General features: G+C 43.8%; 1 protein-coding gene across 3 annotated transcripts in view; it reads right to left on the bottom strand.

The window, feature by feature from the left end:
* DENND6B (DENN domain containing 6B) overlaps window positions 1-2,199 on the bottom strand; it is a 29,691-nt gene extending 27,492 nt beyond the window's left edge. The window contains exon 1 of one of the 3 annotated variants that reach the window (XR_011964295.1): window positions 1,914-2,192. Coding sequence is in view for 2 of the 3 variants with exons in the window: in XM_072596451.1 (XP_072452552.1) it covers window positions 1,914-2,102 (189 nt within the window). In the remaining variant the exon portion in view is untranslated. Of the gene's footprint in view, window positions 1-1,913 lie in introns of all 3 variants that reach the window. The other 2 variants (XM_072596451.1, XM_072596450.1) reach the window with 2 other exon arrangements.
* Between the last annotated feature and the right edge of the window lie 13,335 nt (window positions 2,200-15,534).

The following is a 15,534-nucleotide window of genomic DNA, read 5'->3' as shown; positions in this document are numbered from 1 at the left end:
CTGTCTCTCTGTAACTTCTACCCACTGGTCTTGGGTTGTGCCCCCCTCCCCCAGCCAGACAAGTTCCAACATCTATCCAAGTGCCTGGCACACAGTCAGCATGAAATCAATGCTTGGTGAAAATGAAGTTCACCTGACAGCAATCACATCCACAAGTCTTCTCTTTTCCAAGCTTAAAACCTGTACCCCCAAAGACATGACTTAGACTTTTTTCTTCATTTGCTCTAACTTGGTTTAAAAGATTTTACGTTTTCCAAAGAAGCGTTCTTCCACACACTTGAAATTCTCAGTTTCAATCAATGAAAAAGCATTTCTGTCTAGCATATCACTTGAGATATAAACAAAGGCTAAAAAAACCCTGAACCAAAACGAGCCCTGCCCTCAAACTCACATCCTCAGACAGTATGTAAATAGATGCATATGTATGAATACATATATGCACTCATGTATTCAGAGACATATATTATATACAACATCCAGAGGAGATGGGAGGCAATCTCAGAGGGGAAGGTAAGATGGTATCTCAAGTTTCTACCATTGGTCAGTTCACAGGCATTTATCTGCAAGGCACCTTATGAGGCAGCTGGTGGATCTGTGGACAGAAGGCTAGGCCTGGAGTCTGGGAGACCCGAGTTCAAATCTAACCACAGACACTTGTGTGCTCCTAGGCAAATCATTTGATTCTTTTGTCTCAGTTTCCTTCATAGTAAAATGGAGACTGTAATGGCAGGTGAGGGTCTGATATTTGTAAAAAGCCCCTGTAACAGTACGTGGTGCAGAGCAGGTACTGTATAAATGCCCATTCCCTTCCCACTCCCTCCACTGGGTTACACACTGGCAATGCCAATACAAGGAGCTCCACCCTTGAGCTGAATAGGATGAGGCCTTGGGGAGACATCAATTTTTCAAGGATAAGAAAAACAGAAGAGTTCAAAAGAAGGCAGAGTCCTCTGGGGGCATTCAGAATATGTGCTCACCTACCCTTTCTCTGGAATTAAGGGACCATCTCCATGAATAACACAATCTCATCTCACAAGGTTACTGAATTGTTCCTTAATGGTTTGTTTTGTCTCAATTAGGCCACGTCGTTTTCCAGGGCAGGAGCCATCTTTCCTATTTCCCACACTACTTCCCTCTCACCCCAGTTCTAGGGTGAGATCCTGTCTGACCATAGAAGGGTCACTAACTCTCCATCCTCCTCTGGAGATTCCTGCCGGGACTTGGGGATAGAGAGATGTCGGTCCGGGAAGGAGGACGAGGCTAAGCAGCGAGCAGTAAAGCGAGTCATTATTCGGGGTGCTGTTACCGAGGATGTGGGCCGAGACAAGAAACCCGATGTGGGGGAGGCCCAGGATGTTACCGTGGGCCCCGTATCGTTTTCTGACCTTGAGCGATATATCGCCCAACGACGCCCGATTTCTAAAATAAGGCACAACACAGGCTACATTTCTGGGCTACGTGGGGACGAAGCGGGCCCGTGAGGGCAGCAGGGCCCACCCCTGCCGGCTGTCCCCGGGAGGAGACGGCCTCTCCGCCGCTCTGCTGAGGCCCCTCCAAGGCTCCTTCCCCGGCCATTCACTCATTCATTCATTCACCAGACACTCATCCAGGGCCTTCTCTGTGACAGGCCGAAGCCCCAGCCTGGCCCAGCTCCAAGGTCCTAACAGCCGGGCAGCCCCGACCCCTCTGCCTCACCTCCTCGTCGCCCCGCCCCCGCCCCTCCCCTCCAAGTCCGAGGCCCCCTCCCCCTTCAGCCCCGCCCCCCACTGCCTCACCTCCTCGTCGCCCCGCCCCCAGCCCCCTCCCCTCCAAGTCCGAGGGCCCCCTCCCTCTTCAGCCCCGCCCCCGCCGCCTCACCTCCTCACCGCCCCGCCCCCAGCCCCCTCTCCAGCCCCGCCCCCAGGCTCCCTCACCTCCAGGGCCTGGCCCAGCTCCAGGTCGAAGGCCACCACGCACACACACTCGAGCCAGCTAGAGAAGCGCGCCCAGGGCAGCGGCGGGCGGCGGAGCCGGCGGGTCTGAGTTGGGGTGGAGGCCGGGCTCTCCGAGGAGTCCAGGTCGGGTGGCGGCGGGCGCGGGCCAGCGCCCCACAGAGCATCCATGCCGAGGCCGCGGCCGCCTCCGGCTCCTCCTTCAGACTGCCCTGGACCCGCCTCAGGCCCCGCCGTGCGGCGTTGCCATGGAGACCCGGTCACGCGCTCCGCCCAAAGACCCACTGCGCTTGCGCCTAGGCCCGCGCCACCTCCCACCTGCACCGGGCGTGCGTCAGAGAGCCATAGAAAAAGGCGTCCCCTCGCCCAGAGAAGCCCGGAGTGGCTCCCTTCACAGCGCACTGTCGCCACCCCACGGTCGGAGAAGGGCGCTGCGCGAAGCTCTCCTGGAGGGCAGAGAGAGCGGCCTTGTGCAGGCTAGAGCGTTCCCGGTTTCCAGATGAAGACACTTCCGGTAATGGCCCGGCCAGGGCGGGAGGTGGTTAGGAGTCTAATGGGACGCAGGTGCTTGAGGAGGAGGGGAGGAGTCAATAAAGAAGAGAGAAGGGGAGGGGTCTGTGAAAGGAAGGGAGGAATCGGGGAGGGGAGGGGTCTGTGAGGGGAAAGGGAAGGGTTATTATTGGTGGGGGCAAGGCCTGGGAGTGGGGATCCCGGATGTCAGGAAACAATTTCCGGGGGTCATTGGGGCGTGGGGGGGAGTAGATTTGACTTCTACTACGTTGGTGTCGCTTAGTTGGACCTGTGAAGGCAGCCACGTGCATCGCGGACGGGCTGGTTCCGGTCCAGCAAACACTTATTAAGCGCTTACTGTTGTGCTGATCACTGGAGGGGCAGAACCCCCCAAATGGCCTGGATAGCCTCGAAGCTCCAAGCCAAGAACCCGGAGGAGGACTGAAGGACAGCTTGGGGGCGTGGCGTGACGTCACTAAGGGGGCGTGGCCAGTTGTATGGGAGCTGAAGACGTGAATGGGAATAGTGTAATGAATGAATCTGGAAGGTGGGTGGGAAGCAGCCCGGCCGGTTCGGGGTTTGTCCTAGAATGTCTGGGGGGGTTCCTTGGATCGGAAGGGCTATGGTGATATACCCATTCTTAGACCCACAATTGGGTGGTTGTGTGGAGGATGGGTTTGGGCGGGGGGACTTCCTTGGACTCTTCTGGGCTGGAAGGGTAAAGAGAGAATGCCTCAGGCTAGAGCCTTGTGGGAACTGAGGGGGCCACTGGGCTGGATCCCTTAAGGGCTGGGAAGGAAGCTCGGAGCCCACACCCCTGGGTTTTCGAGGATTTGGTCACCATAGGGAATCTTCAGGTAGGAGCCAGGTGACCGAACTTGTCAGGGAGCTGTAGAAGCAAGGGCTCAGATTGGAAGGACCCTTGAAGGGTCCTCTCATCTCTGAGATTCTGGGAGTACAAAGGGCACAATTCTGTGTCAGTTGTAGCGTTTCAGAATACTTTCCTTCCCATAGTCTTGGGTAGGTAGCACAAAATGTTTTATACCAACATTTTTGAAAGAGAAACAGTTACTACTGACATTCACTTTAAGCCAGGAGAGTCCAAAAAACGGCCATTGAGTGGAGCTTGGGCAGGGACCCATTGTTGTTTTCTATTTAAAGGGGCCATCCCTCTGACTACTTCTTAAAGAAGCCTTTCCACTGAATGGGCATTACCTCATTTTAAGTGAGTACCTGAAAAGGCCTTAGCCTAAAAGGCCTTCAAGGTCTTCCATTGCATCCTGGGCTGTCTCCAGTCATTCTGATGAATATCTGGTCACTGGACCCAAATAGCTCAGGAGGAGAAAGTGAGACCGGTGACCTTGCACAGCCCTCCCTCACTCAAACAAAGTCAAGTGCAAGTCATGTTGTCATTTCTCTGATGTCATGGTCCTCTTCAAAAATGAAGGACAGACAACAATAACCAACATTTTACAGATGAGCAAAAGAGGCCTTGAGAGTCTTTCCTAATGTCCCATGGCTTGTAAATAAATAGTCTTTCCATTCCACATTCCAGGGTGGGTAGACCACAGGTTAGGCATACTACTCAGTGCCTAGCACATAGTTGGCACTTAAATACTTATGAACTGACTAGCTGTGTTTAAATTCAATCTTTACTATGCAGCAGTGAATACAAAATGATGTTAATCATTTGTATTGCTGGGTAGGGTGGATCTAGTGCTGGGCCTGGAGTCAGGAAGACCTGAGTTCAAATACAGCCTCAGACATACTTAACAGCTGCATGACCTTGGGCAAGTCAATTTAAAGTCTGACACTTTCCTCTGGGGGTTGTTTTGAAAATCGAATGAGATAATAGTTGTAAAGCACTTAGCATAGTAATTGGCACTACTGTGTGCTTCATTAATTAATATGTCTTCTCTTCCTCCTTTAATCTAGGCCTGTTAGGAGTCCAGATGGACTAGAGAAGAACTAAGATTTATACAGAGATGTTTGTCCAAATACAAAAAGAGAATAGATTTATTCAGTTCTGGGTACCACAGTTTGGGAAAGGCATTGATGAGTTGTGTGGGAAGCAAGAAAATTTTGATTTCCACATTCCTAGGTTATAAGGGTTGTGACCTACCACGGACAGGTTAGAGGTCAGAAACTAATGCGCAAACCCAAGGAGCTGTGTGAGGAAGGGCCTATCAGAGAGGAGAACATGGAGTCACATGGCCAGGGGAAAGTATTGCTGGAGATCCAAAGTTAGGAAAACAGCATAAGAAACCCCATCTTCCTGAATGTGTTGTAGTTATCCTGTAACCTTACTGGGGAGGCTTACCCTACTTAATTCCATTCAGATCTTCCCAGAGTCTTTCTGTATAAAAGAGTCCATCTTGCCCTCATCAAATGTGCAGATTCTTAAAATCCTGCCCTTTATGTCCCTTTTAACTCTGAAATCCTGACTTATACATACATTCTGGGATATACATAAGGGAACTTTGCTTTTTTCTCAGGTAATTTCTAATATTATTCTTAACAATGAATTAATATGAGTAGATTTTAGCAATTCAAAATAAAAGCTTCATTTTAGCAAACAAGTTATCTAAACTCAGAGTATGAGGTAACAATGGTGGGAGAAATGGAGTGAGGCAGAAACTAGGATGCTAGTCTCTGTGGTTCTTCAATCAATGAACGTCAACTTCCCTTTCTCAATTTCCTTCCTGTTCTTTCTCCTGATCATTCTTTGTGCCAACCTTGAGCTGTTGGTGGGCAGCTGATGAAAGGGATGTCAGCCTGGTAAGAAAGCGAGAACTCAATAGTAAGTAAATCACAAGCACAGTGTAGTAGAATTGTTGGAATTCTTTTATTAGCCAGGAATTTTTCAAATGGGTTTCATAAATGCCCTGGTGTCATCCTTCCTCTTCACATGCAGTGCCTGAGCCTTGAAACAACATGGCAGAAAGCTCCTAGCTAATCTGCCATTGGCTAAGATCACCAGCCCCTCACAGGCTTAAAGAGAGGGACAGTGGGAACAGACTGGGGCCACACAGAGAATTCTGTGCAGTCAACCTAATGTCAGAACTCGGTCTCTGCCTAGGACCAGCCAGGCTACTTTCCAGTTTTCCCAAGAATTTTTGTCACATAGTGAGTTCTTGCTCTAATAGCTGGGATCTGTTGCTTCCAGGATCAAATACACAAACAAAGCTCTTCCTAACCTAGGCCCCTCTGCCCTGACTTTCTGATCACCTCATGCCATTCATCCACTAATCCTGGCCTCTTGACTGTTCCACCCCCAAAACCCTCCATCTTTCGGCTCTGGGCATTTTCTCTGGCCGCCTCCCAAGCCTGGAGTGCTGTCCCTTTTCATCTGTACCTGTTGGCTTCCCTGTCTTCTTCTGTGTTCCAACTAAAAGCCCATCTTTTCCAGGGAGTTTTCTCAACTCATCTTGATTCTAGTACCTTCCCTCTTTTAGAGATTTCCTAATTTTCCTGCACATAGTTTGTACATATTTATTTGCTTGTCATCTCCCCCATTAGATTATGAGCTCCTTGAGACCAGGGACTGGCTTTGGCCTCTTTTTGTATTGCCAGCCCATAGTGCCTGGCACATAGTACATGCTTAATAAATGTTTATTGATTAAGTGTATGATTTTTGTTGTCCTTGTTATTAGCTTGGTCTGTTACGTTCACAGTTTTCCTCATATTAAACCAGTTCTACATTCCTGATATAGATCTGACTTGGTCATAGTATATAATCTTTGTGATATATTACTGAATCTTCTTGCCAATATTTTATTGAAAACTTTTTACATTAATATTCATTAGTGCTTCTCTGTGCTGAGCCAACCTGGGATGGGTTGAGCTGCAGAACCTCTGCCTCTTGTAGCCTCTGCTCTGCTCCAGTAGCTGGGAGCACTGAGGAGTAGAAAATGGCCTCTTTACTCCTGAGATCTAGGCCCTGCAAGGAGTCAGTGACATTCCAGGATGTGGCTGTGGAATTCACGTTGGAGGAATGGGTACATTTAAACCCAGCATAGAAAAGGTTGTGCAGGGATGTGATGCTGGAGAACTATAGAAACTTGGTATCTTTGGGATTTGCAGTTTACAAACACAGTGTGATCTGCCAGTTGAAAAGAAAGGAAGGAAATATTCCAAGAAACAGCTGTCCAGGTGACTACATTAAAAACCAAGGAAATGGGCCATTGGAAAATACTACTCTGTTGGTCATTGTAACTCAAAGCTCATTTAACATGTTGAATAAGGTGGCCTTATCAAACTTCCTCAGTCCTGTTGAGAAGAGCTGAGACTTTAAAATGTCATTTTTTAATGCAGTAAGTTACTGTTTTATGCATCTCTTTGCCCACATGTATCTCCACTTTCAAAGCAAGGGTTTGCCTCAGTGTTGGGTAGGTATTTCTGTCCTGTTACTTGAAGATTATTTTATATTAAGCAGCATTCTCCTGCCTCAGTTGCTTGAACACATTCTCTCTCTTAAAGTATGCAAATCATTTAAACTATTAACAATATGCCTTTTTGTGTCCTCTTCTGATACTTTTTTCTCTGTTTGATATTTCTGTTTCTTTGCTGCTATTACTTTATAAAATATTGAATCCTAAACTAAAAAAAAAATTATTCATTAGTGATTTAAGTCTGTAGTTTTCTTTCTGTCTTGACCCTTTTGACTTTAGGTATGATCACATTTTGTCAGGCCTAGAGGCCTAAGGGCTACCCGAGTCTTACCTTACCTGTCGCAGTTCTTTGGCTGGCCAAACCGGATAAACGTATGAGAGAAGAGACTTTCCAGAGTCGAACAAGGGTTAGGCTTTATTCAGGGTCTTGGTTACATGTGCAGGGAGAATTCTTCCTCAGGAGAGAGAAATCCTCTTCCCAAGGAAGCAAAGATCTTACAGTAAGAGAATGGAAGCGGGAGTGGGGAGTGGGGAGTGGGGAGTGGGGAGTGGGGAGTGGGGAGTGGGGAGTGGGGAGTGGGGAGTGGGGCCTTCTGTCCTCTAAGGGCCCCTCAGCGCTAAGAGCGCCTTCAGGCTTTCCTGACCCTACTTAAGCTCTCCCGACACATAGTTTGCACCTGCCTACGGGAAGAGGCGGAAATGCACGAGATAGCCCGGGTCTCACACCTCAATTCCCAGCTGTTCCCTGAGGGGCCTCATGAGAACTCTAAGGTTTAGAAGTCCTCACCTTTACCTGCCCGAGACTGTCCACATGGAACTGAGCTTACACCCCTAACAACATTTATATCATAGAAGAAATTGCATAAGATTCCCATTCCTACTTTTCAGATAGCTTACGTAGTGTTGGAGTTAATTATTCCCTGAGGGTTTGATGGAATTCACTTGTAAGTCCAGCTGATCTTGGGTTTTGTTCTTTTGGGAACTCACATTCAGTCTTGTTTTTTGAGATCACATTATTTAAGTCCCTTGGTTCTGATTCTGTTAATCTAAGTATTTCATAGTTTTAAAATATTGATCTATTTCATTTCGGTTGTCAGTTTTGTTGGCATATTATTGGGTAAAATAGTTTCCAATAATTTCTTTATTTATTGTGAATTCACCTTTTAAAGTTTTTGATACTGGTAATTTGGTTTTCTTCTTTGTTTCTTTCTTTCTCAGGTTAGCTGTTGGTTTATCTAGTGTGTTTTATTAATTTTTTTAAACCAGCTTTTACTTTTTTTTGGTCACTGTGCAAGAAGCACCTGCTTGGGGGCTGCAACCATATCGAGTGAGGACCCAGACAAGAACACCCTGCCACCAGAGTCCTCAGCCGGTGATTCAGCGTCAGAAGCAGATGGGATTTCATCAGTGAAAATGACATGAAAGCAGGGCCTTCTTTCTGCTTTGCCTCTGTCCCCTCTCCAACTTACTTGCAGCTGAAACCTTTCCTGTGTCGTCTCGCTCCTTGGACTTGGACCATCTTATTTTTCCATTTGTATCCTCAGCTCTTAATGTAGAGCTTTGCACATAGTAAGCATTTAATAAATGCTTCCTTCCTTCATTCCCTTTGAAGGAACAAGGTCCTAATAAACATCTGAACTTCAAGCATATTTATTATACAAAGCATATAAAGAACAAAACTAGAATTTACCTCCTAGTGGAAATAGGGTGGGCCTTCCTTGAGGGTCAGACAGAGACCTCCCAGCACCAGTGGGGGCATAGCAGAGGCATGAGTAGACTGGGGGTGTTCATGAAGGCAGGAGTTTTATGTCCCACCTTGGGACCTGCTTCCTGATACCATGGCCAGTTCATTTGCTGGGTCTGGTGTTTGTACAAAGGATCTTGTGTCTGTCTCTGCTCCTAGTCTGGTAGTACCCATACTTTGCTTGGCACTACCAGACAGTCTCAGCTCCTTGGCTTTGCTTGCATTGCCCATCCAATTCTGTGTTCCCAATCAGTACTTTGATATCTGGGAGCCTCTGTTGTCTTTTCATGTGGCCCTTCTTCTCCTTGGCGATTTCTGCTTTCTCTCTGTTCATTATATATCTTGAACCTTGGGCATGGGAAAACAAGTTCTTTTCTCTCAGATCATGAAACTGCTTGGTTCCCCCAAAAGAACATTGGTTCTGGACAGAGTTCCTGTGTTGTGGGGCAAGTCACTTCACCTTGTAGACCTCTGTTACTGCCTGTAGACTGAGAGGGGTGCCCTTGGTGTGCTGCTGGACTCTTGTGTGTGCCTTCCCCCCAGGGCGGGGCCCACTCTTCTTTTTGGTCTGCTTTGGCCCAACCCTCCAGTCCCAATGCTCCATGTGCCTCCAATGAGGCTCCAACAGAATCTCGTTTGCTAATAGAATAGGGTGTGTCCTTTAAGGAGACAAGGCACTACCGACTCTCCATTGGACCAGAGGCTGGTGGCGTCCCCACTGACTTTGTTTCTCTGGTCCTTTGGTCCGTGTTCTTCTTTTGATTCTGCTATCTTGGATATCTGCTATTTTCACTAATCGTATTACTTCATACAAGTCTTCCCATCTTTCTCACAGTCATAGTTCATTGCATTTACATGCCATAATTGATTCATCTATACCTATTGGGGGCATTTTTTTTTTTACCACAAATAATGCACTATAAACATTTTCTGCATATGCAGGCCCTTAATTGCTATTGGTAACTTTCTTGGAGGGTCAGCTGGGTGGTGCAGTGGATATAACCCTAGGCCTGGAGTCAGGCAGACTCAGCTTCCTGAGTTCAAACCTGGCCTCAGACACTTTCCAGCTGTGTGACCCTGGGCAAGTCACTGAACTCTCTCTTTGCCTCACTTTCCTTATCTATAAAATAATTTGGAGAAGGAAATGGCAAAGCCATTAAAAAAAAAAGCCCACTCTTTGCTAAGAAAACGTCAGATGAGGTTACAAAAAGTCCATCATGATTAAAACTACTGACCAACAACTAAAAATTTTCTTGGGGTATCAGTTTAGTAATGGAATCGTGATTAAAGTCATCTTCATTTTATAGAAGAAGAAACTGAGGCCCCATGTGCCTAAAGGACATACACAAAGCTCCCAGATTGTTGTCCAAAATAGTTCAATCTATACTCAGCTCCACTAGCAATGAGTTCATTGGAGCTGCCATCTCACAGCCCTCCCAAGAATTAATTTTCCCTTCATTTTAGCATCTTTGCTAGCTTGACAGTTGTCAGGGTGATTTTTAATTGGCCTTACTCTGATTTTTTAAGGTGTTTAGCTTAGTTCTGTACTTCCTATTTTTTCTTTTTAAAAAATGTTTTTTTTCCATAAACTTAGACCATTTTTTAAATGGGGAATGGCTCTTAATCTCATGAATTCATATTAATTTCTTTAAGATTTTGGATGTCAAGTTTTTATCAGGGATATTTAATGCAGATTTTCTCTAATACTTAATTTTTAAGATTCCAAATGAATTGATCTTATTGATGCAAAGGATTCTTGATTTTATACCATTAAGATTGTCTGTTTTACCTTTTCTGACTTCTTTTATGTAATTTGTGGCTACAGATTCTTTTTTTCCAGTCCACTGCTGTAAAAGATATAATTTCTTTTTTACTGTATAATTTTAAAAAATGTTCGTCCGTTTGGAATTTATTGTGGTATAAAATAACTGCTTATCTTGGCTTATTTTTGCCAGGCCACATTCTGTTTTTTTCAGTAGTTCATGTCAAATAAGGAGTCCTTTCCCAAGACAGTTGTGTTCTTGGTTATATTGAACATGAGACTTCTGTGTGCCGTTGTTTCGATGTCTTGATTGGGTGTCTATTTCCATGTTCATTTTTCCATTTTGCTTCTAGTAGCAGGTAGTTTTGATAAACATCACTTTGTTGTAGAGTTTGGTGTCTGGGTCTCTCATTTATTTTTTCCATCACATTCTTTGATATTCTTGACCTTTTATTACTTTGTGTGGTACTCTACACACAGTAATTGCTTAGTGTTTGTTGAAATGCAATTGAACTGAATTATGTCTTCACAATAAATACAAATGAAATTTTCATATCCTTCCTCACCCTTCCCAGAATAAAGCTAGTAATCAGCACATTTAAATAGGGCAGAGAGAAGGGAAGTAGTGGGTCCCTTGGCGCCCCCATGACTGTGCTTTTATGCTGATCTAGTCATTACTGGCTCAAAGGCTGACTCTAGCCATTAAACCGAAGGTAAGCAGCTTTGGCTCTTCAAAGGGAGAGTTCAAGCCCCATGGTTATGCTTATATATGGGTTAGAAGCATAGGGTAAAGGAGAGTCTCTTAAGGAATGTTGAATCTTTATTAGTGACATATATCAATGTGTGAAGTATTCTTTCAGGATTTATTTATTTAGTTCCTTCCATATGCAGGGTATGTAAGTATAATAACACATTGGAATCTGTAGCCCCCCAAATGGGAAGAGTAAGAAGGCTGAAAAGGGTGTGACAGGCAGATAGTATTTAGCTCTCCTCCCTCTATACTCTTACCTTTGGTGATCTCATCAGCTTCTATGGATTCAGTTATCATCAATAGGCTAATGGTTCTCAAATATGTTCCTCTAGCCCTAATCTCCCTCTGGATCCCACAGTCTTACATGTCTATCTGCTTATAGGACACCTGGAATTGGTGTCTTGTAAACATTGTAAGCTCAAGATATCCAAAATAGAACTCATTATCTTTCCCTGATGGTGCTCCTTTCTTCCTGACTTTCCTATTAGTCAAGTGTATCACCATCCTTCCAGTCACATAAAGTGTTGCAACCTGGGTGGCATCCTCAACTCCATCCTCTTTCTCTCCTCCCGTGTCCAATCAGTTTCCATGTCCTATTGTTTCTGTTTTCATGACATCTCTCTTGCATGCTCCCTTCTCCCCTCTAACATTGCCCCTGCCCAGGTGTAGGCCTTTACCACCATACATGGGCCATTGCAGTAGCCTAGGGGTAGGCCTGTTGCCTCGATGCTCTTTACACGCCAATCCACCTTCCAAAGTGTGAGGCTGACCACACCATCTCTCGGATTCAGTGGACACCAGTGAATCCTTATTGCTTTCAGGATTAATGAGAAAATCCTCTGTTTGGTTTGGCCCTGTCCTTCCCTTCCAATGTGTTTGTACCTTGCATCCTCCCACTTATTCTGATTCAGCACCATAAGCCTTCTTGCTTTCCCCTTGCAAGTGACATAATATTCCATCATCTCCCAACCCTTGAGTATTTTCCCTGGTGGTGCCCCATGCCTCAAACTCTCTCCTTTCCAGCTCTGCTTTTGCCCCTCCCCAGCTTCCTTCAAACCTCAAAGCCTTTCCCAAGCTTCCTTCCCCCTCTCAGGATCTCCAGTTTTCCCGTATGTGTATTCTATTTGTATGTCCCTGTGACATGTTGTCTCCCCCATCAGCCTGGGAGCTCCATGGCAGCAGGGACTGGTTGGACCCTTTCTTTGTATCCTCAGTGGTTGGTACAGTGCCTGGCACACAGTAGGCGCTTGATAGCTGCTTGTTGACTGACTGACTTCAGAATTTGAAAGGCAGGGGTGGGGGCTTCAACTATATTTGGGAAGCTGTTGTGAGTCATCACAGTGGCTTAAAGAATTTTTTTGTTACATTTTAAAATTCTAAACTGTCTCCCTCCGAGGCATCATAAAAATAGCACTTGAAGGAACCAGTCGAGGCAGGGAGATCAATTAAGAATCTGTCACAGTAGTCCAGGTGAGAGTGCTAACAGTCTGAACTGGGGTGGTGCCAGATGAGTACAGAGAAAAGGATTGATGAGAGATGTGGAAATTTTGACAGTAGATTGACTCTGTGAGATGAACAAGAGTGGGCAGTTCGGGAGAACTCAAAAGTTGCAGACCTGGGTCAGGAGAAAGCTGGGTTTAGTTTTGCATATGTCAAATTGAAATGTCTGTGGATCATCCAGATCCATCAAACATCCAGACTGAGATTTCTAAAGAGCAGATGGTATTGCAAGACTAGAGCTCTGAAGTAGGCCTTTCTATTTTTCTATTGGCCAATTTTCTCTGCCCACCAAAGTTTCTAGTTTCTTAGGACTCTTCGGAGTGGGTTAGATTGTGATGAATTTCCAAGTTCTGCCACCTACTGTCGGTATATCAGGAGTTTTGGAGTGATCAGCTGTGTCTGGTAATTAGCCCCCAACCCCCAGCCCACACACACAATGTTGTCTCTCCCACCTTGTTATTGCTTACAATTGCTTCCACATCTTTATTTTAGCTCATCTTTAAGAAAAATACTTTGATTTTTATAGCACTTTAATTTTTAAATATATCTTTCCTTTCCCCCAGCAATCTTCTCTTGTAACAAAGTTTAAAAAAGAAAGCTAAGGTGACTTTGGTTGAATTGAGGATATTTAGAGTGGAGAAAAGATGACTCAAGCAAACCACAATAGCTTTCTTCAAGTATTTAAAAAATTTTTTAAATAAAATTTTATTTAATTTTCAGTTCTGAATTCTCTCCTCACTTCCCTCTACCTTACCCATTGGGAAAGCAAAAACAACAAAAGCCCCAACCTCAACAAAAACATTTATTTGTCTACAAAAAGAAAGAAAATGTGCTTCAGTTTGTGCTCTCAGTCCATCAGTTCTCTTTCTGGAGTTGGATAACATGTTTCATTATGCTCATAACTGTATCATCAGATTCCATGTCTTTCAAAGCTGTTTATCTTCATAACATTTTTGTTGTATTGATGTTAATGTATTTTTGTTCTCCTGATTCTGTTCACATCACCTTGCTTCAGTTCATAGAAGTTTTCCCAGGTTTCTCTGAAACCATCCCCTTCATAATTTCTTATAGCACTATAGTGTTTCATCACATTAATACGCCATAACTTGTTCAGCCATTTGCAATTGATGGGCATCCTTTCAGTTTCCAATTATTTGCCACCATGAAAAAAGCTGCTATAAATATTTACATATATATATACACATATATATGTATATATAAATCTTTTTCCTCTTTCTTTGATTTCTTTACCCAGTAGCCATATTGCTGGGTCAAAGGATAGGCACAATTTAATACATTTTTGGGCATAGTTCCAAATTGCTTTCCAGAATGCTGGACTTGTTCATAGTTCCACCAACAGCATATTAGTGTACCTGCTTTTACACAGTCCCTTCGGCATTTGTTATTTCCCTTTCTGTCAATTTAGCTCAATTTAATGGGTACAGTGGTGCATCCTGGGTCACCTCCAGTCATCCTGAGAAATATCAGGTCACTGGATTCAGATGACTCTGGAGGAGAAGTTAGGCTGGTGACCTGCACAGCCCTCCCTCACTCAAAACAAAGTCAAGTGCAAGTCATGTCATTATTTCTCTGATGGCATGGTCTTCTTTGGCAATGAAGGACAAACACAATGAGTACAATGTAATACCTACTTGAGAGCTGATTTACATTATATTTTTGTAATTATTAGTTATTTGGAGCATTTTTTTCATAATGCTGTTGATAGCTTGAATTTCTTCCTCTGAAAACTGCCTATTCATATCTTTTGGCCATTTATCATTTAGGGAATAACTCTTATTCCTATAAATTTGACTCAGTTCCCTATAAATCTTAGAAATGACATCTTTAAAGAGAAAAAGAAATTGAAGGAATTAGAACAGGAAATGAAGAAACAAAACTATCGTCACTCTTTGCAGATGATATGATGGAATACTTAGAGAATCCTAGAGAGTCAACTAAAAAGTATTTGAAACAACAACTTTAGCAAAGTTGCAGGACATAAAATAAGCCCACATAAATTATCAGCATTTCGTTATATTACCAACATAGCCTAGCAGCAAGAGAAATTCCATTTGAAATAACTGTACACAATATAAAATATTTGGGAATCTACCTGCCAAAACAAGCCCAGGAACTATATGAACACAATTAAAATTTTTTTCATACAGATAAAGTTGGATCTAAACAACTGGAAAAATATCAATTGCTTATGGGTAAACTGAGCTAATGTAATAAAAATCACAGTTCTACCCAAATTAATTTACTTATCCAGTGCCATACCAATCAAACCACAAAAAATTATTTTTAGAGCTAGAAATTATGGATCTAGAATTAGAATGTAGAGCTAGAAAAAATAATAAAATTCATCTGGAAGAATAAAATATCAAGAATATCTAGGGAATTAATGAAAAAAAAATGCAAACAAAGGTAACCTAGCTGTACCAGATCTAAAACTCCATTATAAGCAGCAAACATCAAAACTATTTGATACTGGCTAAGAAATAGAGTAGTGAATCAATGGAATAGATTAAGTACACAAGAACACAGCAGTAAATGATTATAGCAATCTACTGTTTGATAAATCCAAAGACTCCATCTTCTGGGATAAGAACTCATTATTGACAAAACCTGCTGGGAAAACTGGAAAGTAATATGGCAGAAATTAGGCATGGACCAACATCTCACACCCTCTACCAAGATAAGGTCAAAATGGGTACATGATTTAAAGAAAAAGGATGATACTATAAGTAGATTTGGAGAGCAAGAAATAGTATGCCTCTCAGCTCTATGGAGAAGGGAAGAATTTATGACCAAACAAGATAGAGAACACTATATAATGCAAAATGGATAATTTTATTACATTACATTAATTTTTTTTTTTTTTGCACAAATAAAGCCAATGCAACCAAGATTAGAAGGTGTTCGGCCTAGAGGCCAATGGGCTA

The sequence above is a fragment of the Notamacropus eugenii genome, chromosome 3 (assembly GCF_028372415.1).
Source record: "Notamacropus eugenii isolate mMacEug1 chromosome 3, mMacEug1.pri_v2, whole genome shotgun sequence".
Taxonomy (NCBI): domain Eukaryota; kingdom Metazoa; phylum Chordata; class Mammalia; order Diprotodontia; family Macropodidae; genus Notamacropus; species Notamacropus eugenii.
Note: the sequence above shows the minus strand (reverse complement) of the source record. Positions and strands in the feature narration are given on the sequence as shown.